This window comes from Pocillopora damicornis, chromosome 1 (genome assembly GCF_964200805.1).
Source record: "Pocillopora damicornis chromosome 1, jaPocDami1.2, whole genome shotgun sequence".
Taxonomy (NCBI): domain Eukaryota; kingdom Metazoa; phylum Cnidaria; class Anthozoa; order Scleractinia; family Pocilloporidae; genus Pocillopora; species Pocillopora damicornis.
In genome coordinates, this window is record NC_142670.1 from 29,487,006 (window position 1) to 29,514,247 (window position 27,242).

Genomic DNA, 27,242 nt, shown 5'->3' on the forward strand with positions numbered 1-27,242 from the left:
TGATTGAAAAGGAGTGTGCTTTAGTAGCCTTCCCACTGCCGCGACATCACTGTACGCTCTACAAAACTTCCCGATCACCTCTTCGATCATCTCGCCCCCAGGCAAGAGATGTCTATATTGATTTTTACGACGTAGTACAACTAAGAAACTTTAATTTATTCCGCGCACTCCGACAGTTACTCACACAGAATAATATTTTAAACTAACACTTAAATTTGACCATAAACAACTGTTTAAATAACAAAAGAAAAAGTCTTTTGTCCGATTATTGGCTCATCAACAATTCCTGTGATTTAGAGTCCAATTCAAGTAACAACCGTCAAATAAATTTGTCATAACAACAGTCTAGTCAGACGCGGTTACGGAATATTTTTAGCCCGATAACGCGCAGCTGTATTAAAAAAAAACTGTTATTTTCCAAAGTTCAATTTCGTGGCATTGATCAGTGCCGTCCTCAGACCCAGGTTCTTTGAGTATTTCTGAGACAATGAGTCGGCGAACGACCAGCGGTTTTTCAAGAAAGCAGGCGTGATGAGTGAGATCGAGAGGAGAGAGATCAGAAAAATTCCTCTAAGTTCATCTTTGTAGCTGCGGAAAACTGTCATTTGTGGAGGTATCATCATGTCGACTTCACCTTACCATATAGCGTCTCTTTTGGACAAGGTAATGTGCATTTGAGTTATTTCACTTTCTTTGGCGATGGCAAACTTTTCATTTTAGTTTGTGTACGTGTGGGTGCAGGTTACAATGATCCATGATCGATCCCACCGCTGATAACTGACAGTGCAATTCTTCAATCGATTATTTATGCCAATTTGTTCCATCAAAAAGGTGTGAGCTTTTTGGTGAGGACGGTTTCATTTCAACTTATTGTAAAATAGGCACTAGAAGGGATTGAATTCGTTTACTTGTGATCTCGAAAACAAAAAGAGAAATGTCAAACAGATTGCAGAATAATTGTATCCGCTCAGCTTCGATCAGTGATCGCGCATGTATGAAAAAGCCCACTTAACGGCAGCTTGGAGTTAGTAGATTGTTATTTTCTGTCAGTTACCTTTCCTCTTACGCTGAAACTGGGTAGATATGGGCTCGCAACTGCGAAAGACGTCGTTTACATCTTGCGCCTCTCTATTTATGACAGCCTGACTGTAGTCTCCTCTATGGCTGCCTCTTGTCGCTCAGATGTACTCAAAACGATTAGTGAAAAAGTAAATGCAGATAAATCTGTGTTGAGCGAATGGCGTATTCCAATATGTAGTGAAGATAATATGTTTCACGTAAATTTACCAGCCATGTCCAGTAGACTTCCTTGTACTCAACTGTCAGCGATGATCAGTTCTCATATTCTCCACACTGATTTGATATAATGTAGTGAAAAGGGAGAAGGCTATTTCCAGATTTCCAATTTAACATTGCAGGGTTAACATTGCAGGGTTAATTTACAAACAACAGTGTAGTTATCAGTTACAGAGCTTTGAAGTTGATTTAATCCTTTAACTCTCGTTAATGACTAAGACAGAATTTCTCCTTACTATATCTATACAATATCATGGAGACAAGTGATGTGAATAAAGAAAAATATCAAGGATGAGATTACTAATTGATCTGGTACTGAATTATCCAAACCAACGTAATGAGAATCATTTGGCAGACTGTAAGGAGAATTGGGAATTAAATGGTTATAGGGAACAGAGTGAAATTTCAACCACATAGCCTTCAATTGTAATGCAGTAGGCATCACCTTCCTGGAGAGAGAGGAAGGGGGGGTATGGGGGCATGCTCCCCATTACTCTGTGTGAGAATATCCTCTGTTGGATGGTGTTTGAAGCAAATAAAAAGGGAACAAGGAGTAAATGATGTTTAGAAGGATAATTGAATTAATACGTAGTTACCAGTTAACAATAGCATCATTTTGCTATCTCAAAATTGACAATTTAAATGAAAGAAGTTTAAATGCATGAAAAATAATAGTTTCAGTGTAGTAGCATAAAATTGAATTTGTCTGCTCTGTAGTAGATAAAATTAGCTTTTGGGTGTGAGAAGGTAAAATGGCAATGCTGCCAAAAAAAAAAACAGGATTTTGTTGCAGCTGTGTTGCTCTGTTTCTTTTTTTGTTTCTTTTTAACAACATCTGTTGCAAGTGCTTTAAGTTTTTTCCTTTCTTTTTGTGGAGTACCTATGTGTACCTAGACTCTTATTGGAGTGTGTGTATGCACAGCTGTAGACACTTACAATGAGACAATCTATGAACAGTCCTGACATAGCCTTCCCATTTTTTTTTCATAAGAAGATTTTATCTGTATTTTAAATTTGCTCTGTGAAAGATATATAAATTAATTTAAATAGTGTTCAAATAATGCTTCCTTTTCACAAAGTATTTTCACATTTTTCTCATCTCTACAGTTCTCAAAGCCCAGGGCTAAAAATTAACTCCAGTGCTTGGTGGCCAGTTGGGCCAGTTTCCTTAAATTCTTAGTGGCCCATCCCAAAATGAAGTAGCCCTCTATTTCCTCTAATTTAAAATGAAAAACTTGAATAAATGCCCCATGGCTTCTAACAAAGCATTAACTAAAAGGAAAGAACAAGCTCGTGAAATCACTGTTAAAACAGCTCAGAATTTCCACTTCAGAACTAAATAATTTCCTAAAATGGATGATCTTAGAGTTCAGGCAACAAAATAAAGAGAAGGGTAGTCCAATTAAACTACATATTTAGTTTTATTTTTAACTTTGTACTTTGCATAATTTACATAGCAACTTTTCAAAATTCTGTAGCATAGTCACACATCGAGCATTCAAACCTTAACTTTTGGTGGCCCTGGTCAGTTTTAACTCGCAACTGGCGACTGTGCAACGGCCGATTTTTTTGCCTTGAAAGCCTATAGTAGCTGAGAAAAGAATGCAGTCATGTGTGTTTTATAGAGCCTGGAGGGCAGTTTTAGTCTGATGACAAACAAACCTAAATTTTAAACTCTGAAGCCTCCCAACTAGTGATTAATTTTATTTCCCTACACAATTAGCATCATTCATTCAATTTTGCATGTTTGCTTGTATTAATTGTCATTCTTTGGCTTGTGTTTAGATGACATCAAGTGACAAAGACTTCAGATTTATGGCAACAAATGACTTGATGGCTGAACTCCAGAAAGATTCTATAAAACTGGATGACGACAGTGAAAGAAAGGTCAGTTATGCGTGCATGTACTTAGCCAAAACTTATATTTCCCGGGGCTCCAAGCACACCTTGTTTCAAAGTACTTCTCTTTTCTTTTCTCTTTGTTTGTTTGTTTTTTTCGATGTCAACCTTTACATACCTGTAAGCAGTTGTAACCTTTTTTTTTTTTTTTTTTTTTTTCGAATCATTTCAGGTTGTTCAGATGCTTTTGAAATTGCTTGAAGATAAGAATGGTGAAGTACAGAACCTTGCTGTTAAATGGTGACTATGTCATTTTCTTGGCATCTTTTGGTTGACATGATCTGATACTCTAAATATTACAGAAAATTAATATTTTGTATTCAATCATGAAACCTTTGGACCTGGTCTAGAATTACAATTCACAGTCAAAACAGCCCAAATGCACCTCTTGCTCAAAGAGTAACTAAATTCAGAGAAATTTACATGAACGCCTTCATCTCCCTAAATCCAATTGAAATTTGATCTGTTTTTACATGAAATATTCAACAGAATTTGTGTTATACAATCATTTGACTGAGCTTCTATTCAGGCTTTTCAGCAAGAAGTGGTGGCTGGGAAAATTCACCAGCTAGATGCTCAGTATCTGGCATATTTGGCAAACACTCCCTTCCTAACTCTTTAAATCCCAGATCAAATTTGTAATTCTCCTTACTGTCTACCATACAATTCTTACAATATTAGTTCAGCTAATTTAGTATTGGATCAACTAATTATCCCCCAATTGATATTTTTCTTTATTCTCATCACTTGTCTGTTTGATATTGTATTGATATTGTAAGGAGAAATTCTGTCTTGGTCACTCATGGGAACTAAAGGGTTAACTTACTCCTGAATCTTTGTTGCCTATTTGGATTCTTACTGAAAATTCTGCTCTTTTGATAACATGACTGTCTTATGGTATGGTGTATGTATATGTATCCATACTTCTTATCTTTCTTTTAATCCCATTTTGTTTTCTCTCCCCTTCCTGTCTTCTTTCCCCTCTATAAACTTCTCCTCTGTCTCCCTCTTGTTTCAGTTTCTTTTCCCCTGTGATCTTCCTTTCATCTTCACCCTGGAGTCAGTGTACATATTTTCCATACTGTTCTCTATGCATTTCCATGTAACTGTCAGTAAAAAAAATTAACGTGTTGTGTTGTTGTTATTTTTACCATCTCTAGCCTTGGCCCTCTGGTTAGTAAAGTCAAGGAACATCATGTGGAGACCATAGTTGATTCACTCTGCTCAAACATGCTGTCAGACAATGAGCAACTGAGAGACATTTCAAGTATTGGTAAGCAGTTAAGAATCAGTGGACTTTGTGAATGCATGTTTACACAGAGATTATGTCTTTTGTGCAAGTTGACAGCCTTGGACCAAGAAAAAGTTCAGTCTTATGACAAGTTAAATTTATCAGCGATGAACAAGTGTAGGAACAGTTCTTGAAGGCTTGGTAGTATGACAGTGAGTTACAATCATCCTCACCAACTTGCACTGAGGTGCCACTGAAAGCAGTGAGGCTGAAAAGAAGATGCACAAGGGATTGAATTCATCTAAGCTTTACATTAAGCACTGAAATGTCTACTGTGTTTAAAGAGGAAATATTAACCGAATGATGTATCTCAAACAACAGCCCTAATGAATTTAACAACTGTATAAAAACATACATTCTGTACAGTATTTGAAATGATCTGATGTCTACAAGAGAGCTCTACTCTTAAACATTTTTTACTCTCCATATTCAATACTGTACTTCCAGCTTTGCTGAAAAGGTCTTCCTTTCGAGAAAAATTTCCCATACAGATGCAAAGGACAGATGTACATGCATGTTGTACTTGTCATTGTAGGTTTGAAAACAGTTATTGGTGAATTACCCCCTGCTTCATCTTCATTGGCTGCCAACATCTGCCGAAGAATAACTGGAAGACTCACAAATGCTATTTCCAAGGTAACTATTTCAAGAAATGCATGTAGCATTCTCCTTGAAATGGATATTAACAGCAAAATGACTCTTGTATTCATGTTATAATGTTATAAATGTGAATACAGTACACTTGTTTACAATAGATTGAAAACAGAACAACACCTGTATGTGGTGTTTCTCATACATTCAATATACAAATTTTTTTACCAAAGAAAGATTTGATCCAAAGAATTTTACACTGTCATCATGGAAACACTCCTCAATGAAAATTCTTTATCGCAATGTCTCATGTGATTCCAGACCAATTAGGTGCAAAAATCATTTGATGCAATTTACATTTTTCATATTTTACTACTGACAGTAGTTGGCAAAGTGTGGAACACCTTCATTCATGTAAGCCTTTTTGCCACTGTATGCACTGCACTTTATCACCGTGTTGCTTTTTTTTGTCAGAGCACTGATGTTTCTGTCCAGCTTGAGGCCTTGGATATTTTGGGTGATCTGTTGAGCAGGTTTGGAGGTACATAAAGCAATTCTTGTGGAATGTTTAAGTTGTACTATACAGCATCACCTTAACCAAAAGTGGTGATGCAAAGGGCTAAGGGTTGCAACTGTTCACAGTGGCCAATTTGATAACACCCCCCCCCCAAAAAAAAATATATATATATCTTGCAACACCCCCCTGCCTTATCACAGCGGCACAGTTTCATCATGAACTTACCCCCTCTTACTCCTTTCCCTGCCCATGCCCACCTACATATTGCAGTCAATGAAAACTGTAGACATGATTAGTTGTCACTCTAAGGTGCAAACCAGCGAACCCTTTAACCCTCTAACTCCCATGGGTGACCAAGACTGAATTTCTCCTTACTATTTCAAACCAACATCAAGCAAACTAGTGATGAGAGTAAAGAAAGATATCAATTAGGGGATTATCAGTTGATCCAATACCAAATTCTCCAAAATAACACCAGAAGAGTTATATGGCAGACAGCAAGGAGAATTGCTAATGAGATCTTGGGAGTTAAGGGGTTAATCCCTTAGAGTGACGAGCATCTAATTTCTCCTTTCAACATCACCTCTCAGTCAAACATTAAGGTTATGACGATAAAGGAAATGATTATCAACTGAAGAACCTCTTGATTTTCAAACAAATTCTCATTACCAGCACATTAGGAAATGTATGAAGAACAGTATGGAGATTATACATACTGATGTTAGGGTGTAGAGGATTAACATACAATTATTATTCATTTGACAGGACTCTTGGTATCATACCACCAGTCTATTCAGCAAGCTCTGTTACCACAATTAACAAGTGCCAGGCTTGCTGTCAGAAAGAGAACCATCATTGCACTGGGTAATGAAATAACCTTCCTGATTATTCTGAGTTCACATGGAATTGCAATTCGTACTGTAAACATCTTATACTAGAATTACGCCCCAGAAACTATACAATCTTTTTCTCTGTCACAAAATGGTACATGTATCATATAGAGGGTTACTATATCTACAATTTTTAGGTTTCACAGAGTAACTAGACTGCTCTATAATTGTCTTTTAAAAATTCTGACTGTGCAGGCTGCCATTTTAAAAACAACTCAGTATTGTGCATGTACAGTTGGATCTCTTAAAATCCATGAATTTTTTCTTATTATATATAATAAACTTCTGCTACCCTGATCAAAGTTATTGTTGGAGCAGAGCTGTCAAAACAAATTGTCAACTCTGAAAAACACATGGGTTATTCTGAATGCTTGTGGCTCTATTTTCAGCATTGAAGAATAACATTGAACTGCCTTCTTTGTAACTCAAACTGGCTCTCAAAATCTTTTTGACAACCCTGTTGGAGTCAAGAGCACCTTTGATGGTACATGTAGCATCAGCATTCTCTACTAGTCAGCAGTTTTTTACTTAAGCGCATGCATCAGAATTCTATGTGCTCTTTGTTTAAGGCATTCTTGCATGTGCTTTGAGCATGAACTTGCAGGATTGTTTGGAGTGGCAGCTCATCGTCCTGGCAGTTTGTCCCACCGATTCCCTCCCTCTTTGCTTTGTTCATTCAGTGTGGTGAGCCTGTTTCCCTTTCCTACTTGGGGGTTCATAGCTGGGTTCTGGGTTGCCAGGAGTTTCCAGCTATGGGAGCAGTCTCCATCTAGGAGCTGGCTCCCAATAGTGGGAGCCCCTGGATGTCTCAGTCACTCTAGTTGGAAACTTATTGTACTTGTTTGATGTGATTGTGTTCAATGCAGGCCATCTTGTGTTAAGTGCAAACAGCAGTTTGTTTGTTGAACTAATGGATCATTTGCTTACTGAACTGAAGCAAAATGCCTCACACTCCACAACTAGAACTTTTATCCAGTGCATAGGAGCAATATGGTAAGTCACATTCTTTTGTATGAAAACTCCACAAAATGAATTATGTTATCACGAATCCCTCTTTTTATTTGGTTTTCATTTGTTGAAGAAAATGCAGAGAAAGAAGCCTTAAAAAAAAAGAAAAATCAGGCTTTGCTGGATTTTGAGCCCCTCTTCCCAGATATGAGTTGAATGAAACTCTCAGCTTTTTCTGCAATTTTTCCAATCGATGTGCATTGGTGAGGATCAGTTTGTCGTTTGACTGTTACATTTGGTTGTACCTTAGTCGCCAAGCTGGTCACAGAGTTGGAGAACATCTAGAGAGAATCATACCCATGATAGTACAATATTCTAGAGTTGAAAATGATGATGAGCTGAGAGAATATTGTATTCAGGTTAGACTTGACTCTTTCTTTGAACTACCAGCATGCAAAACAGTTTCCTTTACTTGTGCTGTAATGTTCTATTCCAAGAGCACTACTTGTATTTCTGAGCTTTTGGTCCAACTCCATGTGCTTCAGAAATGTAACTCTTAGTTTGCTTAGCCTGTAATATTCTCTTGAAACTTTTTACAAAACTTTATTCTTTTTTTTGTGAACTCTTTGCAATTATGAGATGAGCATTCAAGCTCATATTTGGAACTTAGGCAAGTCTGTGTGCACAAAGCTGGCCCCTGTTGTTATCTTCCCATTATTCAACTGGAGCCTGGAGTAAAAAAACGTGCAAGGCTTGCACAACATTTACAAAGTTTTTTTTATTTTTCCCCCACCCAACTTAATATCCTTGCATGTAAAGGAGTATTAATAACAGAAAGCGTTTAGTGCTCCAACAAACTTACGTTTCCTTTAGTGTTGATAACTACTACCTCACATAAAAAGATAATATTAAACTGGCACTAATAAAGTTTCAAGGGGTTTGTGTGGTGCAGATGCGTTGTGCTCAGTACATTGTATGATGCTTGAAGAGGTTTATGGGCTGCACATGCATTGTGTTACATTTTATGATGCCTGGGTAGTGCCGGTTGTGAAGTATGTCTCTCTTTGGTTCTTTTGTAGGCATTTGAATCATTTGTTTGCAGATGCCCCAAAGAAGTAACCTCTTATATTCCCAAGGTAATTGTAGTTTGGAAATCTTTTTATGCTTTACTCTATCCCAGACAACACAGAAAGGAATATAAGAACAACTCATGCTTTTACTAAACTATCCGTAGTTCAAAAGATTGTTAGTGTTAATCCAGGATTAAAATCCAAAAGTGGATTTGATAAACATTTTCTAATGGCATAAATACAATGTACAAAGGCTAAGCTTTTACGGGGTCTCATCTTAGTTTAAAACAATTCTAGAGGAAACAAAACATTACACAAATCTATGCTAAGTTAAATGATCTTTTTAATTACCTGGCCAAGCAATGCTGCGGCATGTGTGTTTTTTAAAAATTAATATTATTTTACACATCTCCACCCGAAAATTACGAGAAACACTTTGTTAATTAAAAGCGGTACCACTAGTTTTTACTGTCTTGCTCCCGCTAGATTTCCCTCAAAAAACAATAACAACCAAAATAACAATGAGACGACAGCAGCAAAATCGAGTTCGTGACCAAGGGCAGTCTTTACCCACCCCTCCATAGAGAGCAGTTTTATTTGAGTGTCAAAATACCAAAAGCAGAGTAATCATGACGGCCATTTATTTAAAAAAAAAAAAAAAATATATATATATATATATATATATATATATATATATATATATATATATAATAAGCCAAAGGAAATCAAAGTAAAAACGGGTAGTTTGCTAAAAGTGCGAGAAAACGCGGGTGTTAAAATCACGATTGGTTTTAGGTTTGCGTCCAGACAAATCTCAGAGCAAAGTAAAGCAAAACCAAAGAAAGTCCTGATTACTTTTGACGCTCACTTGAAAATGACTTTTAACAAGCTGTAAAATGTGACATGTTTTCGTCTGGTGTTCCACAGATTACAGAGCTCTGCCTGGAATTCATTTGCTATGATCCAAACTATAACTATGGAAGTGACGACGAAGATGAAAACATGGAAACAGACTTGGATGACGACGAGGAGGAGTAAGTATTAACCCTTTACACCCTAACATCAGTATGCATATTCTCCCAACTCTTCTCTATACATGTCCTTTGGTATTGACGAGGAGAATTTGTTCAACAATCAAAGCTTCTTGGGTTGGCGATCATTTCCTTTATTCTCGTGATCTTAATGAATGATTCAGGTAGAGTACTGTTAGGAGAAATTAGATGCTGGTCACTCTAAGGGGTCTAAAGTTTTAAACAACATAAATTACAGTCACTAGCTGATATTTAGAATCCTGGCTGACTCAAACCAAAAGTGATTTCTTCCTGGATTCTCGTTAGTTGTAACTCCTATCTCCTTGTTTTTTATGCAGTTGTACCCTCAAGAGACAGTATACTGTATATAGCGTATAAGCTTGTTAGTATCGTTTAGTATTTTTACGAGCTGTGCCGCATTTTGAGGAGGCCTTAGAGTGAGTCAAAATACAAATAACAAGTAAAAATACTCAGCGATTCTACACACCAAAACGTGTAAAAAGTTATTTATTCCCAACTGCTTTTTTTTTTTTTTGCCAAAAATGTCAACTAATTTCTCATAAGGAGGGAAAAGCAAAGCGGAGAGAGAAGCGTAGCGCGCGCAGCCGACCGGTTTTAAACAGGCCTTTTTTTTACAGGACAAAATAACCAACCGTACAATATCACAGGATATTTGTTCTTTATTTGCACATTATTGGTACTCTACTTCATGCGGTTGAATAATAATTGTACAAATCGTATTAATTCGACGAAGCGTCCGACCTCGAATAAGTACCCACCCAGCAAGTAGGAAGAGTTACTTAACGCCCGACCTCTATTATTACGCATGTGTGACACATGCATGAGACATGGTCCACTTTATCCCTTGACATCCTCACATCAGTATGCATATTCTCCACACTTTTCTCTGCACATTATTGTGGTATTGACAAGGAGAATTTGTCAAACAATCAAGAGCTTCTTTAGTTGGTGATCATTTCCTGTATTCTCGTGACCTCATTGTTTGATTCAGAGGTGATAAGGTGAGGAGAAATTAGATGTCGGTCACTCTGGGGGTTAACCCCTTACACCCTAACATCAGTAAGGGTATTCTCCATACTGTTCCCCATACATTCCCTAAGGTGCGGACAAGGAGAATTTGGTTAACAATCAACAGCTTATCTAGCTGCTGGTAATTGTCTTTATTCTCATGGCCTTACTGCATGATTCAGGGGTGATATTTTAAGGAAAAATAGATACTAGTCAGTTTGGTTAAAGGGTTAAAGGGTGTACAGTAGCTTAGCTGCGTTAAGACTTCTGTGGGTCCTGAGAAGGTTTGGCCAAGACAAAGATTACGAATTTTAACTGAATACAATGATATACAATGTTCTTGAACTTGTGGGTTGTTACCACTCTTCATAGGGACGAAGATGACGACTATAGCGATGATGATGACATGAGCTGGAAGGTAAATGTAATGTGGTGATAAGAGCGTGTACGTTGTATTCGTTATTAGAGGAGACTGAGGCAGAGCTCAGTAACTGTTATACTTGTGATATTGTTGCGGTGAAAGACGAGTTGACCATGACTGCAATGTGAGTCACACCATGCTATCAGAGTAGTTTTCAATTGAGTGTCGAATTCAGGATTACTTTGGTTGTGCTTTTTTTCGCTCTGTGATTGGTCCAGAAAACTCTTGCCACTCTCTCAACCAATCAATTCAAAACTAAAACCAATCACGACTTGGTCGCCCGCGTTTTCCCGCGCTTTAGGCAGTTTTGTCTTTACTTTGAGTTCTCATTGGCTCTTAGAGTTATCTTCATTTCCTCTGATTGGTCGTTTCGATTACTTTGGTTTTTATTTTACGACACTCAATCCAAGCCCTCTAATATAGTCATGCATTTTTTTTTTAAATATATATATATATATATATATATATATATATATATATATATTTACTGATGTGCCTGGTATATAACCCTTCTTACTGTATAGAGAGCATTTGATATCAGCGAAATCATAGATTGATTTTATTGTCAACTGCAGGTTCGAAGATCAGCAGCCAAGTGTTTGTCTGCAGTGTTAGGATCAAGACCAGAACTGTTGTCTGAGTTCTACAAATCAGTTTCACCAGCGCTTATTGCCAGATTCAAAGGTACAGCAAATCAATGAAGTATTGGAAAAAATATTAGGATTGGTCCCTTAATCAAAAGGTGTGGATTTTTATCTTGTAGAACGGGAAGAGAATGTTAAAGCTGACATATTTGCAGCATACATCACTCTTCTGAGACAGACCAGGCCTGTGGCTAGTCAGACGCTGGATGCTGAAGCTATGGAAGATGATTCAGGGTGAGAGGAAACTACAAACAAACAATAACAAACAACATGTGCCGTTTATTACCGAGTCTCATTACATTACTAGGAACGATATAATTAGTAGCAATAATCTGAATTGGATTTTGTTTGTTTGTTTGTTTGTTTTTATTGAAGAAAGACGTTTTACTTTACGTTATTATTCCACAAACTCCAGCACCTTTTCTGTTATGTTTACTCACATGACGCTTTTTGACGTTGTTGATCCTAGCAGCGAAGAAACGCTCTTCCCAAAGCGCTTAAGTTAAGGACTGGTCGCAGGCTAGTGACCGTCGTGGTCTGGTGTTAATGAAAATGACATGTAAAGCGGCATTGATACTACACTGTAGCTGTCAGTCATCGCTATTATCACTTATCTTGAATTCTTCCACAAAATATAGAAAATACACTACATGTACAGTGCACTTAACCCTTTAACCCCCACGATCTCATTAGTAATTCTCCTAACTGTGTTCTTGTAATGTTACTTTGGAGAATTTGGTATTGGATCAACTTATAATCCCCTAACTTATATTTTTCTTTTTTCTCATCACTTGTCTGCTTGATATTGTATTGATATTGTAAGGAGAAATTATGTCGTAGTCACTCATGGGAGTTAAGGGTTAACAGCATATTACCGTATGTTTATTTTTTTGCTCTTTGTAGCCCTGTGAATCTCCTGACCACTCAGATACCATCCATTGTCAGAGCTTTGCACAAACAGCTGAAGGAAAAGAGTGTGAAAACCAGACAGGTACACATTTTCACGGTGTAGTTGGCTCCATGACTCTTAAGCATCGAGGAAAAAAAACTGACATGTTGCTTCTTTGATTTAGGGAAGCGAATTTTCCATGGACAGTTTTCTCAAAGATGTGAATTTTCATGAACAATTTGAGATAAACCATATGAAGTATTTCCGCTCAAACGAGAGCATTGTGTCCGCCATGCTTCAAAAGAATTGGTACATGCTTTCAGCTGTTCATATCCTCTTGGGTATGTTAGAGAGCACTCAAGAAGCGAGAGTTGTTCTTGATTGCGCCTTGAACAATTCTTACACCTCGCTCTTGTTCTGCAAACTTCACCTCGTTATACGCACAGCTGAAAGCGTGGATCAATTCTTGATTGAAGATTGACTTTCACTGAACTAATTTGACTTTCTTCCATTTCAGGGATGTTTCCATTTGTTGTTGGAACTTGTTGCTGTTTTGCCTGGGGCTCTGTCTGATCACATCAGTGCCATTGTTCCTGGAATACAGTTTTCACTTGGGTAAGGCGTTGTTTGCTTACACAAGAGGGTTTTGTGTACAGCATTTTCGACAAAGGGTGTGAAGCAGAGATGTAGAATTGTACGTGAAAATGCTCAAAGGCTATCTGAGTAGTGCTTGTTTTCTGATGTTTGAATAAAATGCACGTTATTTTGTATTTTATTTGGAAAAAAAAGTGTCGTTGTCTCGTATCGCGGAAAATAATGATTGCCCTGTCCGATTTTATGCTTTTGAAGGAATATCTTTCACCGAGCAGCTTTGTATAACGTTTGTTGACCATGTACAGTGACACAAAAACGAATGGTTTATACCGATACTTCGTCGTGGAAATTTTGAGTTCTTGAGTACCCGATTACTAAAAATATAACAAGCACTTCTTTCTTGAGGCCACGAAGGCAATTGAAGCTGAATGTGTTTGTTGAATGGGCTATTCTCGCTAATTAATTGCCTTACTTTACCAGTGAGAGTTCAAAGTTGTAAATGGTTGCTTCTTAGACGATGATGTTTTTTTAATTCATAAATAATCGCCTTTTTTCTTACATTCTTCCTGTTCTTTTCAGAGATAAGAGCTCAACATCAAATATGAAAATCGACACCCTCGCCTTCCTTGGCTGCATTCTAGCCCAACATCCACCCAAAGTTTTCCATCCACATATTCATGTACTAGTTCCGGTAAGTAGTCATTATGTTTTATTTTTGTTTTTGTGTTGTTGTTGTTGTTTACTACAATTTGAAATATTGGGTGAGCAAGGAAGGGGTTTTGTTGATGGCCGGTTATCAGCAGTCTTCCGCCACCTGTAAGACCCCTTTCTGTCATTTGTTCAGCCTCTCGGCACATGCTTCCTATCACACCATCGACAGCCGCTTATAAAAAGAAAAAAAAACCTTATTAAAACCCTAATAAGGTGGTTGTGTTGTCTTCAATTCCTTCATTATAGAATGCAAGGGAACATGATTCGCATAATTATGTAAAAGTGAACTTTCACTCGCAAAACGACAGAGTTGCACTCAAAATTAGTTTTGCATCTGATTGCTTAAGAAGGTGGCGTTAGATTTGAAGAACCAACTTAGAAGTTGAGTCAGGCAAAAGCAGTAAAACCATGAATTACTTTCGACGGTCCTTTGGAACTTGCTCTTTTATTTTACAACTTGAAGCAATTAGATCAGGTAGTCGACCTTAATATCTCTTGTTGAAACTTTTTTTTTTGTGTGTGTGTGTGTGTGTGTGTGTGTGTGCTCATAGCCTGTTGTGACAGCAGTTGGCGATCCATTCTACAAGATCACTTCCGAAGCTTTGATGGTCACTCAACAGCTGGTCAAGGTCATCAGACCTCACGGTATGTCACAGATGTCACAGTATTTTGAGTCATTCTTTGTCCTAAATGTATGTGAGATATACGTCGACCTAACTTGACCTTAAAGTTAGCGCGTTGGACTCTGGGCTGAGAAGTCCGAGATCAAGACTTGCCAAGACACTTTGCTCTTACGGCCCCCTCTTCCACCCAGGAGAATAAATGGGTACCAGTGAATTGTCAGGAAAGCCTGATGAAATGCTAGGAGGTAATCTGCGCAATGAAGTAGCATCCCATCCAGGGAGATCAGTAATACTATAAAAACTGGGATAAGCTCCTGCTGGATGTGTCTCTTGGCTTTAGTACCGTTACCTTTACTTTATAAAGACATACACTCTATTTAAAATCTCCATCAAGCTAGCGCGTCCGGCGTTTTTTGTTTTGTTTTGTTTTTTGCGTGCCTAAAAGACGCGAGATGGGACGATGAGGGGAGGGTCAAAATAACTTATTGGAGTTAAGGTACTGTAGTCCGAGAGGAAAGTGTCATTAACTTAAGATCTTAGAAGAGAAAATACCCATCGACCTCCTGCACACAGTTTCTCGAATCGAAGCTCTGGTGCTCCACATTGCTGTCTTTATTTTCGTTAACCTTTTCCACCTGAACATCAGTATGCATATTCCACATAGTGTTCCGTATATATTTCCTATGGTGTTGGCAAGGAGAATTTGTTTCACGATTAAGAGTTTCTTTAGGTGGTGATCATTTCTTGTAATTTTGTGACCTTCACGTGTGATTCAGGGGTGATACTGTAGAGTAGAAGTTAGACGCCAGTCAGCCTGAGGGATCAAAGGTTTAAAGGAGCAGAAAAGTCAGCTGCGCAGAATAATTTCCATTCAGCTGGCGTGACAGGAATCACCATACCGTTTTTTAACATGTAACAATGTCCTCGGACACAACATTAATTGCTGTTTCTCGTTAAATCGAACAGGAGTGCCAGCAAGTGAATTTGAATTTAGGCCGTATGTGAAGGATATTTACCAATGTACTCTTGTCAGACTCAAAGCTGCCGATATTGACCAGGAGGTCAAAGAAAGAGCCATATCATGCATGTAAGTTATGATTAAGGGGTGTTCATTTCTGTGGAAAGGTGCTCTGTGCAACATTGATGTTGAATGGTTTTTCAAAAGCCATATTCCCGATAATCGCTTGTCTTTGAACCAGGCAAAGAAACATCGGTGAAAAAGACAAAAAAGCAGTTGATCGGTTTGAACTTGACTCAATAATTTTCTCTATTTTATCGCGGGCTTCATCAGTGGTTTAACTGGGCACTCAAGCGTCTCAAGAGCCTTCTTGCTTGCTGTGGATCGCTCACTTTGATCTCGCAGACAAAGAAAGTTACTGGAAGCTGGTTTGCTTCCAGTAACTCTCTTTGTCTACAAAAATACGGACAGAAACAATCCGCGCCTTCTTTGATTTCTTTTCCGTTTTTCAGACGTTATTTTTTCAGCGACGAACTTCGAAGCTTTCGGTCATCAAGAATACTTGTAGAAATGGTTTCTTTTGTGTCGTTTTCTCCTTTCACACACGCCTTGTGCGATTAGTACGATGCTCAGATAAGACCGTATGAGCATTAGTTTCGAAAAGAACAGGGCGTCAAAAGACTAGAAAATGAAATAACAGTGCGTATGGCATGTTAAACCATCGAACAAAGTATGGCCTCACAAGAAATCTCTTCTTTTGGCCACAGTTTTTTTTTTTAACCTCAATATTAGCCCGGCTTAACGGGTTAAAAGCTCGTGTTTAGCACCAATTCTCGGTGCACAAAGAAACAAATCAAACATGGACGCATTATCTCTTCCAGTTGGCTTTAAATTTCCAATGATAAAGATGTTTGTGTTTTTCAGGGGTCAGATTCTGTGCAGCCTCGGCGATGAACTTAGTCAGCAACTTCCACAGTGTCTCCCAATATTCCTTGATAGACTGAGAAATGAAATCACAAGGCTAACTACTGTCAAAGCTTATTCACTGATTGCAGGGTATGTCGACTAACTCCTTTACTCGCCATTTGCAATCAGCTGCGATGAAAACACGTGGGACGCTCAATCAAATAGAGTTGTATTGTAAAATCAATTTAGCTCACAGATCATTTTAGTTTCTAAGTTTCAATATGGGTTGGGACTGTATCTCCATTTTGTAAAGTACCATTTCAATCCCTGCATTAATCTACTCTTCATAAGCTTTCCGAAGCCAATGAATTTCCGGACCCCAAGCTTAGACCTCTTTTTATTTGTCTTTCAGATCACCACTTAGAATTGACCTCTATACGATACTGGTAGGTATAAAAGGGAATGAAATCATCAGGGTCTTGTGTGTAGCTCCAATAAGCCGAATATTTCATTCACTGATCATCTGTTTTTTTGTTTGTTGTGTTTTTGTTTTTTTAATCACTGTGTTTAGGGTGATTCTATGCCAATTCTTGCCTCCTTCTTGCGCAAGAACCAAAGAGCACTTAAGCTATCAACCTTGACAACCCTCAATGTTTTGGTTACTAATTATGGTAAGACTCTTTTTTCTTTTGTTTATGTCATCATGATCCCTTTTAACGAGGAGCGTACTATAGTTTGCTAACGGCATCCTTGGAACAGGCTTTGTGATTGTTCTAACAGTCTAACTCCTAAGAGTACGAAGCATCTAATTTCTCCCAAAAATATCACCTCCCTGAACCAAACATTCACTCCCATGATCTCTTCAGCAATTCTCCTTACTCTCTGCCATACACTGCTTATAATTTTAGTCTGAGGAATTTGGTATTTAATCAAATGAAAAATCCACCAATTGATATTTTTCTCTATTCTCATCACTTGTCTACTTGAGATTGTATTGATATTGTAAGGAGAAATTCTGTCTTGGTCACTCATGGGAGTTAAAGGGTGAAAGTCATGAGAGAAGAGGAAATGATTGTACACTCGAAGAGCTCTTTCATCGTGAGAAACATTCCCCTTGCAGGGCGTGAAATTGCGCCCAATACAGGCGCCAATGCGACTAAATTTTTTTCACTTTGGCGACCAAATCCTGAAAATTAGTCGCCAGATTGGCGACTAGAATGTTTCATCATAACCTTACTAAGAGATCTAGTGAATTAAAAAGATTTGCAAAGACAAATCCGCGGCAAACTTCCTCGTTAAGTTTGTTTCCAAAACGCAGCACATGCATCTCGATCGATAACTAGACGCCATGTTTGATTTAGGTGAGCTTAAACGTTGCATATCATCCATCCTAGTGTCCATTTTGTAGCACGTTAAAGATCTTTTCCCCTACTTAATTTCTAGAACGATGACAGCGTAAAAAAGAGGTTTTGTTTGTCTTTGAAAATGGCGACCAACTTTTCTTGAATTGGCTACCACTTTGAAGAATTTAGGAGCCAAGTGGCTGTCAGGAAAAAAAAAATTAATTTCACGCCCTGCCTTGTAAGTACCATAGGAAATCTGTAGAGAATAGTATGGAGATTTTGTATACTGATCTTAGGGAATAAAGCGTTAACCAATGTGCTTCCGTGTTGTGTTTAGGTCATTTATTGTCTCAAGAGAACATATCAGGAGTATTGACAGAGGTTCCGCCCTTAATCAGCGAAAGCGATCTTCATATCTCACAGGTATGGGTTTCTGGCGCATTCAACGCGTCGCGTTTCGAGGGCTGTGCTGTAAGGTTAATGTGAGGGAAACATATGAAAACAAACGATAACTTGAACTGCGGTTCAAGTTATTGCACCCCTGCTTCCTCTACACCAGTTAGGCGCACTACTAACAACTGAGTTACAAAAGCTTACTGTTGAGAACGAGGCAATCGTCATCAACAGTGTTTTGTACTTTATTTTTCCTCCACTCCAGTACTTTAATATATGTAAAGTCACTATTGAGCTCAATAGAAGTTTGATTAAGTTGTAGTTTTGTCATCAACAGTGAAACTATGTAGCTATACAAAAAGGGGTATGTAGCTTTACAAAAGTTTCATTAATCCTGGGTTAGCATATGCGTGTTTTGAACAGTTTGGCACCACTACGCCTTTCTTTTTCCTATACTTCTTTTATTCAAAATGCACCTTATAACTTTGATCGATCGTTTGATTGATTGATTGATTGATTGAATGATTGATATTATTTTCAGCTCTCACTTACATTGTTAACTTCTGTTGCCAAGATCCACAAGGACAGCATGGCGCAGGTAAAGCCCTGTGATTGCTACACGAACGAGCGTTTATTCTCTTTGCTAGGCTTCTAATCCTTCACACCTTTCGGAGGGAGACAAATGGCCAGTGTGTTCCATGGTCTCTCTCCCTATCTTCCTCTTGCTCCAGGAGGGGTGGGAAGAAGAAAAATTTGGAGAACGACTTTGACAACTGTAGTTCCTACTAGTGCTTAACCCTGACCCCTAAGGTTCTTTATTTTACACCTATTACTAGGACACAATTAGCAACAAAATCAGTGGAAACACCAGTAGCAATAATTCTAGGCACTTCATGCCACTTAACTCCGAGAATCAAGGACTAGATGATGCTCGTGACTATTTTACTTCAATCCATAGTCCATTCCTTTTCCCTGATACTCTAACAATGAACTATCACGCGTTTCACAGGCCTGCACTTCCACTCTGCCAGCCATCATGGTTTTGATAAGGTCGCCTCTTCTTCAAGGTTAGAGAGGTGTTACCAAGCTATCTCATTTACAATTCATAAGATGTTACGTAGTCTCCTAAAATTTTATAGCTCTGCCTATTAACCCCTGGGTATCGGGGCAGGGTGATTTGCCTCGCATTCAGCCCTAAAGAGAATATATTTTTTCGTCATTTAGAGTAACGCACCTGGTTAGGAGTGTTTCCGTTTGTTTTTCCGACGAATTAAATCCAGGATCTCTCCTGTTTTTTTTTCTCAACATCGTTCTGTGATTAGTTAAGGTCTTATGCATCATCCTCTTATCCAATCAGATGCAAAACCAACACTAATAGCAGCTTGGTTACAACACAGCGGTCTAACGTCTACGAATGTGCCAACGTTATAGAAGCTAGGTTCCAGGCTAGGGCTGTCGACATAAAATTGTCTTGCACGAGTTATAAACAATTACACGTATTATAGGGTAGTTTCTTATGTTTCCTTTCGTAATTTTGCGCGGGAATTGAACCGCAGCTGGCCAAAGTTGGTCTCTTTGTGCATGCTTTACCTTAGACCGCTGGTTACTGATATTTCCTCATGTTTGATTCCATCTACGTGTAATTCTTTGCGTTCTTACTTGCCTCTTGTGATAGTTTGCACTTTTCTGGTCAGCGGTTGTGCTTTTTTAAGTTAGTCTCAGTTTTAGACACTCAGACGTATAGAGCTCTTCGGAAGTTAACTATTTTTTAAAAAGATTTTATCATTGGGTAATAATTATCATTTGTTAATCGCTCAGGTGGAGCACTGAATGCTACTCTCACTCTTCTTACTGAACTGGTTACTTCTGGAATAAAAGGAATGGGATTTAAAGATCTCTTCCAGGTATGACGTAACCCTTTGACCCTTAAGACTGACTGGCATTTAATTTCTCCTTACCATATCACCCTTAAATCAAACATTAAGGTCACGAGAGTAAAGGAGCTGATCACTTACTAAAGAAGCTATTGATTGTTAGACAAATTCTCCATGTCGACATCTTAGGAATTCTTTTGAGAACAGTATGGAGAATATGCATACTGATGTTAGGGTGTTAAGGGTTAACTTAGGACTAAATGACTAGAGGCCACTTTCATTTAGGAAACCATAAGGTGACTGGGGCGAGCGGTACTGATACTGAGTGTCAACATCGCACTGCATGAATATCACGTAACCCTGCACACCCTAACATTTGTATTAATGTTCTCCATACCAGAAAATTTTTGATGATTGGGAGCTTCTTAAATTTGTGATTATTTTCTTTATTCTCCAGACCTTAATAAGCGACTCGGGGGGTGGGTGGGGGGGGGTTGGTATTGTAAGGCGAAACGAGATTTCAGTCTCTCTGAGGGGTTAAACTTGTACGCCTTCGGCACTAGAGTCGATGAGAAACATATAATTTGGCTTCCCTTGACGTTCAATATTCGGAAGAATAGGAGAAGAGAAGGAACAATACAGAGTAAGTGTAAATGAAACAGCATATTTCTTGTCTCTCCTAAAACCTACTTGTACATTTGTGAGCAATATTTGAAAATAAGGCAAGCTACGTCATAACACTTTTGATTCTTTCATTCTTAGATGTTAGTATCTCCTATTTACTCCTCAAGCCAAGGAAGTCAACAAACAATCATCCATAAACAGGTATGGTTATCCAGACTTTGTAAGAAAGCCTCTAGGAACAACGTGGTGCGAAAACCTTTCCTGAAAGAGCGCAAGACCACAATAACGGAAGGCTATAAAATTGCTGACCTAAATCAGTTGAATTTTGTTTCTATAGGGTTTATTTTCATTACTTCCCAGCTCCCTCTCTCAGCGACTTTCCCCCACCCTTCCCCCTCAAAAAGGATTTTCTTCTCACAGTCTGAGTCTCTTTGACGCTCTGAATACCATGGCAACAAGGAAAAATGGAAATTGTTTTAACTATTATGACTGAGGCTGGGTAAACAAGTTGTTTCTCTCAAAACTGAAAAAAAAATTGAACAAGGACCATGATTGAGACCTGATTAGCCAATTACATTTGGTGTATAATTAACGATACATGGAAAACCATTTTCAGTGTAGAAAGTATCACTTTTCTGTCTTGTTTTATAATTCCCTTAAACATGCTGAGTTTTATTTTGTTTTAATTTTTAAATTTTCTCCACTTTTTCCATTTTTCTTCTTTTCCCACAGGCTTTCCACTCCATTGCTAAGTGTGTTGCGGTACTGGCCATGTCGTGTTTATCCGATGGAGAATCTGTTGTAAATCAGTTTGTCAGAGATATTCAGGTAAAAATGAGTTTTAATGTAAAGTGTTAAATTTATACTCTTGTCATAATTCTACTTTTAATTGATAAATAGTATTCAATGTGCTTATTTTTTTATCCACAGAGTGAAAAGGTCGCTGATCCGTTACGTTTATTTTCCCTACTGTCATTGGGTGAAATAGGAAGGCACATGTACGTTGGTAGAACATTCTTTGTGTAGCAAGCGTTTTTGGGCAAATGATTAAAGATCAAAGCTGGTTTTCGACAGAGGCCTACCGCCGCCTATAAAACCTCTTACCGCTGTCTAATTAGCCTCCTCACAAGCACTTGTGTTTGAATTTCGCCTTACGGCCCCTCTCCCGGCACAGCCGCCCATTCCATCATCGGTGGCCGCTTGCGGAAAAGGAGAAAGTTACTGAAACCCCTGGAGTGTTGAAAATTCCATCGAGTGTTTGAAGCACTTACTCGAAAGCAGAGGGGGCTCAGATTACCTGGGAGAAAAACTCGCTGGTGGGGGCTGGGGAAATGTCATTAAAGGCTGTCGCCAAGAGCGTATCTAAGGGGGGAGGGTGTGTCATGGGACCTTCCCCCTCCCCCCTCTTCCTCTCTACCACTTTGTATAGCCTTATAAAAATTTATCGGAGTAAATTTAAGACTATCATTTTTGTCCTTTCAGTGACTTAAGCAGTCATCAAGAACTAGCTGTGGCCATCTTAGATTGCTTCTCGTCACCATCAGAGGAAGTAAAGTCAGCGGCTTCTTTCGCTTTAGGTTTGATCTACTGCGTGTATGTTAACTTTATTTAGATCTAAGACGAATATCAAAGTCTTTCATGAATGAACTAATTAAATGAATGTGGCTGTCGACGGTGGACAAATTTTCAATAGAGTAAACGTCTGGTGGGCCGTTTTTCACTGCACGGCTTGCAAAATTCAAAAGTTTGTTTGAATTGAAATCTCGCCCTTCTATTTGAACCAAGAAATATAATGAATATCTTATTAACCTCGTTTTTCTTGGTCCGTATTGAAGGTTACAGAACCTCGTTTTTATTTTCCGCTCGAATTTATGGCCTGCGCTTCGCGTTTGGGGCTAAATCCGAGCGGAAAAAGCTCGGTCCGTAACGTACAGTACGGAACTCAAACTCAGTTGGTAAGAGATATTTTTACATAAGGATTTACACTACGTTATTTTGTGGCCTTAGATATGTACAAAGCCCCATTTTGTGTCTTTGTGCCCTTTCATCATTAACCCTGTAACTTGTAGTGACCAAGACAGAATTTCTCCTTAAAATATCAATCAAATATCAACCAGATAAGTGATGAGAATAAAGAAAAATATCAATTTGGGGATAATTAGTTGATTCAATACTAAATTCTCTGAACTAACATCATGAAAATTGTATGGTTGACAGTAAGGAGAAGTACAAATTTGATCAGGGAGTTAAAGGGTTAAAACTATCGTGGCCCGTCCCCTTTCTTTTTAACTTTGCTGATGTTGTCTCTTCTGTGTAGGTAAAATTGCTGCGGGAAATTTGAACTTGTATTTACCATTCCTGCTCAAGGAGATTCAAGCAAATCCCAAGAGACAGTATCTGTTGCTTCATTCTCTTAAAGAGGTACGAAAATTTACCAAAAAAAGGTATGTACTAGAATTTACACGTGAAGAAGGCTCTTTCTTGCCAAAAGGCAGCTGACACGGGACAAAGGTGCAAGAAAAATAAAGGAAGATAAAAACAAAGACGAGAGAAAACGCGGTGGGCTAGGTACTAATGTAGTGTGACACCTCAGCCCTTACTCTCACAGTGCACATCTGAGTCTGCTGAGTAGTATAGATGGGTACCGGCATAATGTTAGAGAAACTCTTTAAGAGGCTTGAGGGTAACGCTGCCATGAACTGGCTTTCCATCCAGAGGATAGATGCAATTCTCCTAGTCGCTTCATGCGACGAAAACCGTAAAAGCTCTTGCATGATTTGCCTGCGGGCTCGTTAGCTGACTTTTCCGGCTCTTGTAAACTTCGCTATTCCTTTACATGTCCAATACTTGTTTTTGATGGTGATTTTCCACTAGGTGATCTCATGTGAAGCAGGAAGTCCAACAGGAGTTGAAGCTTTAAGACCATTTATTAGCTCAATATGGTAAGAATGGTGATCAAATGGGATATATGTATATGCATGTCCTTGTTCAACTTCTCAGTAAGCGTGTTAACCCTCTTTTGCTGCAAATTTTGCAAATAAGTTTATTGTCATGAAGGTGTGCCTCCCGTGCTGTAGAAGTCTCTTTTTCAACTTCTCAGTAAGCCTTTTGACGCTCTTTTGTGCGAATTTTGCATAAAGTGTGTTGTCATGAAGGTGTGCCTTCCGTGCTGTGGAAGTCATAGTTTCAGTTATTATTCAGTTGATTATCTTCCCGCAGGACTTTGTTATTCAGTCATTGTGAAAGTACGGAAGAAGGAACGAGGAACGTTGTCGCCGAATGTCTGGGGAAACTGACTCTTGTAGATCCATTGCACCTTCTACCACAGCTTAAGGTATGTGACTGTACTAAATATACATCCCAATGTAAACAAGTGCAATAGGGTGTCTACGCATCCAGAATCATCGATGAAAGCAAACAAACTGACTACATACAGTCAGAGACCTAAAACGATTCTCCACATATAGGAATTATACACATTGGACTCAACATCTTGTAAGGATACTTTTCATAGAAAGCTGAAATTTTTACTTCCGTGATCAAAGTGTCGACTCTGCACCGTCTGCCGAGCATTTCGTATAATGTTGGATCTGAGAATTTAGTATTAAATCGAACAGTATCCTGTTTTTTTCAGTCATTCTTCTCATTGGCGTTCTCTGCAAAAATTTATTGTTTATATTGGAGAAAATCATTTGGGTCAATCCATAGGAATGAAAGGATTAATAGCTTTAAGAAATTTATAAAAAAAAATTGAAATAAATGAATAAATAGGCGTTTAACCAACGTAAAGTGATTTTTTTTTAAATGATCTGTTTCAACTCTGGAAAATTGGTAAAACTCTAATGCACCAAAGTAGAATTTCTTTTGTCTCAAAGTTTTTTTTTTAATGATCCTTGTTCACCACTAAAGTTGCCTGTATTTTTTAACACAGCATCTCTTGTAAGTGACTGTGCTTATTTTTCCTTTGTCAAACTAGTTTTCTACTTTATACCGCAGGACTACCTGAACTCAGACTCAGCCTTTGCTCGGAGTACTGTGGTGACAGCTGTAAAATTTACCATCTCGGACCATGTAAGGAAATTACTGATAACGTCATATTATCTCGCCTGCGTACGAAACGCGCTGAAGGCGTCACCTGTTGCTTTGATGAAGCAGGTTGGCGTGCGATGAACGAGCCTGACTCTTCCCTTTTGCGCGCCGCTAAATTATCCACAAATGTCCGGGAATATCTTGAAAGAACATACTCAAAAAAGATATTCCTTTATATTTGCGCCGCTAAATTATCCACAAATGTCCGGGAATATCTTGAAAGAACATACTCAAAAAAGATATCCCTTTATATTTGTGCGAAGTATAACCTTGAAACATGGTTGTTTGGGAAAGTTCATTTTTACTTCGGTGTCCTGAATAAAAAAACATGGTTTGTTTACTTGTACTGCGTATGCGATTTAGGCACGAAAGCTCGCTCATGGTTTCTTTCACTGTTTATTCAGCCTCAGCCGATTGACAGCCAGCTAAGAGGATGCATTGGAGATTTTCTCCGAACAGTACAGGACCCTGATTTGGTATGCTCTACCTGGTCATTTTGGTTTTCCAACGGGCTTAAACCTCTTTGTTTTACCCTGCAGTGTGGAGAATCTTCTTTGAATCTTCTCTGTTTTGTTTGTTTTACTCAGAATGTCCGCCGTGTCGCTTTAGTTACATTCAACTCAGCGGCTCACAATAAACCGAGTCTCATCAGAGATTTGTTGGAACAAATTCTTCCTCGACTGTACAACGAGACGAAAGTTAGGGTAGGTTAAACTTTGATATTTTGGTTTCGGTAAAGAGTATTTCTAACTTGAGTAACAGTTTTAAACTTAAAATAATTTGCTGGACGTTAGTTAGCAGGGTAGTTTGCCTGTAACTTTGAAGGCTGCGAGTAGGTCCTCTTTTATTCTCCCAACAGGAAGCGTGTTCCTCTACCCGCGGGAAGATTTGAGAGGAGTTGGGGCGAGATCTACCGGATGTCTAGCGTACTAGACTCGTTCCAGACCTCTCATCTCAAGGTGTCATATTTTCCCGCGGGCACAGAAACGCTTTCGACGAAGCCTTTTCACACATAGTAAATGTGATGACTGTCTTCTTCCTTTAGAAAGAACTCATTCGCGAAGTCGAGATGGGACCGTTTAAGCACACTGTTGATGATGGCTTGGACATCAGAAAGGTAACTAATGTTTCTTTATTCGTGTTTATTTGGTAAAGTAGACGTGAAGTGATTGTTTAATGCGCTCTAGTGCCGCAGGCATCCAAGTGAAACACCTGTCGCTTACAGTTGCAAAGGAATATAGTTAAATTTTACTATCTAGATAGGATGGCAAAGAGATAAAACCTTTTTTATGTTTGTCCCTTCTTTGTTACTTTATTTGTTTATTTTCTGTGTTTGCCTTTGAAAAGTGCTTTGTTGCTGCGGGACATATTTTGCCTCTCAGTTAAGTTTAATTTGAGTTTTACTTTCCTATTCTCCATTCACACCAAAGATAAAACTCATTTTAAGCTGTTTTGTCAAATAAATTATTGTCTTTATTGAATTTACGTAAGGTGATGTTTGTTTACTTCAAATGATGAAAGTAAAAGTTAGTCATTACTTGAACCATTTGGAAAATTTAGTAATTTCATTCACTTATCTTTTCCTCTTACTTGTGCCAATGATGATATTCCGGGAAGGCGCACTTTTACACTGCAGATGCTCTGTATCCGCTTTGGCACTTCTCCGTATTTTAATTGCGGAAAAGGAAAAGAAATAAATCGAAAGAGTTTGTGTTTGAATGTTGTGGCTTTTATTTTGATATTCGCTTCGTTGTGATCTTAGGCAGCGTTCGAATGTATGTATACACTTCTCGACACATGTCTCGATCGCCTCGACATCTTCGAGTTCTTGAGCCATGTAGAAGACGGACTTAAAGATCACTATGATATCAAGGTTTGTACAGCGGTCACTTTTCCACTCTATGTCGAACCCAAACGGAATGACTCCTTACAATTTTTTGGTAGATGCCAAGGAAATTATTGGGTAAGCTTAGAGGGGAATGAGGAAACCTTCGATCACCTTTAGCCCGTGACCGTTTGACCCCTAAGAGTGATTATCACCTACCTATTTCTTCCTATAACATCAGCCCTGAATGAAGCCTTTAAGGTCATGAGAATAAAGGAAATGATCACCAACTGAAGAAGCTATTGATTGTCAAAGAATTCTCCTTGTCAGCACTTTAGGAAATGTATAGAGAACAGTATGGAGAAAATGCGTAATGATTTTGGATCGGAAAGGCTAAGTGCAACGTGGTCAGTATAGGACATCTTAGGATCTTTTTTTTCTTATTGTCGTCGTTGCTAAATTTTATCAGGGGTGGAATGTTAAATTTTCTTGCTGTGGAATTGTGGAGTAATATGCATTGCTTGTCACGTTGGTCAGAGTCTAATAATCAGTGTTATTGATTCAGATGCTGACGTTCCTGATGTTAGTGCGACTGTCTTCTTTGTGTCCTAATGCTATATTACAGCGTGAGTATTCACTAGAAAATTACCTTACGTTTGTTTTCTCTTCTTTCTTTCTTCTTTTCTTTAACCCTTTAAACCCTAAGAGTGACCAGCATCTAATTTCTCCCTACAATATCAGCCCTGAATCACAAATGAAGGTCTTGAGAATAAAGTTAATGGTCAC

At 38.4% G+C, this 27,242-nt stretch overlaps 1 protein-coding gene across 1 annotated transcript in view; it reads left to right on the plus strand.

Annotated features, from left to right (window-relative positions):
- The first annotated feature begins 483 nt into the window (after nucleotides 1–483).
- LOC113679590 (cullin-associated NEDD8-dissociated protein 1) overlaps nucleotides 484–27,242 on the plus strand; it is a 28,662-nt gene continuing 1,903 nt past the window's right edge. Inside the window, exons 1-39 of the mRNA XM_089188925.1 lie at nucleotides 484–663; nucleotides 3,082–3,183; nucleotides 3,368–3,435; nucleotides 4,356–4,468; nucleotides 5,022–5,122; nucleotides 5,552–5,618; nucleotides 6,360–6,458; nucleotides 7,351–7,477; nucleotides 7,743–7,851; nucleotides 8,512–8,568; nucleotides 9,430–9,536; nucleotides 10,935–10,980; nucleotides 11,559–11,667; nucleotides 11,747–11,861; nucleotides 12,531–12,618; nucleotides 13,034–13,131; nucleotides 13,690–13,801; nucleotides 14,373–14,466; nucleotides 15,411–15,531; nucleotides 16,327–16,458; nucleotides 16,721–16,754; nucleotides 16,880–16,979; nucleotides 17,989–18,074; nucleotides 18,586–18,642; nucleotides 19,054–19,111; nucleotides 19,863–19,948; nucleotides 20,681–20,743; nucleotides 21,275–21,370; nucleotides 21,473–21,540; nucleotides 22,025–22,119; nucleotides 22,860–22,963; nucleotides 23,417–23,484; nucleotides 23,762–23,876; nucleotides 24,539–24,613; nucleotides 25,036–25,107; nucleotides 25,219–25,335; nucleotides 25,677–25,748; nucleotides 26,394–26,504; nucleotides 27,022–27,082. Coding sequence (XP_089045051.1) covers nucleotides 622–663; nucleotides 3,082–3,183; nucleotides 3,368–3,435; nucleotides 4,356–4,468; nucleotides 5,022–5,122; nucleotides 5,552–5,618; nucleotides 6,360–6,458; nucleotides 7,351–7,477; nucleotides 7,743–7,851; nucleotides 8,512–8,568; nucleotides 9,430–9,536; nucleotides 10,935–10,980; nucleotides 11,559–11,667; nucleotides 11,747–11,861; nucleotides 12,531–12,618; nucleotides 13,034–13,131; nucleotides 13,690–13,801; nucleotides 14,373–14,466; nucleotides 15,411–15,531; nucleotides 16,327–16,458; nucleotides 16,721–16,754; nucleotides 16,880–16,979; nucleotides 17,989–18,074; nucleotides 18,586–18,642; nucleotides 19,054–19,111; nucleotides 19,863–19,948; nucleotides 20,681–20,743; nucleotides 21,275–21,370; nucleotides 21,473–21,540; nucleotides 22,025–22,119; nucleotides 22,860–22,963; nucleotides 23,417–23,484; nucleotides 23,762–23,876; nucleotides 24,539–24,613; nucleotides 25,036–25,107; nucleotides 25,219–25,335; nucleotides 25,677–25,748; nucleotides 26,394–26,504; nucleotides 27,022–27,082 — 3,445 coding nt within the window. The 5' untranslated portion in view covers nucleotides 484–621. The remainder of the gene's footprint in view (nucleotides 664–3,081; nucleotides 3,184–3,367; nucleotides 3,436–4,355; nucleotides 4,469–5,021; nucleotides 5,123–5,551; nucleotides 5,619–6,359; nucleotides 6,459–7,350; nucleotides 7,478–7,742; nucleotides 7,852–8,511; nucleotides 8,569–9,429; nucleotides 9,537–10,934; nucleotides 10,981–11,558; nucleotides 11,668–11,746; nucleotides 11,862–12,530; nucleotides 12,619–13,033; nucleotides 13,132–13,689; nucleotides 13,802–14,372; nucleotides 14,467–15,410; nucleotides 15,532–16,326; nucleotides 16,459–16,720; nucleotides 16,755–16,879; nucleotides 16,980–17,988; nucleotides 18,075–18,585; nucleotides 18,643–19,053; nucleotides 19,112–19,862; nucleotides 19,949–20,680; nucleotides 20,744–21,274; nucleotides 21,371–21,472; nucleotides 21,541–22,024; nucleotides 22,120–22,859; nucleotides 22,964–23,416; nucleotides 23,485–23,761; nucleotides 23,877–24,538; nucleotides 24,614–25,035; nucleotides 25,108–25,218; nucleotides 25,336–25,676; nucleotides 25,749–26,393; nucleotides 26,505–27,021; nucleotides 27,083–27,242) is intronic.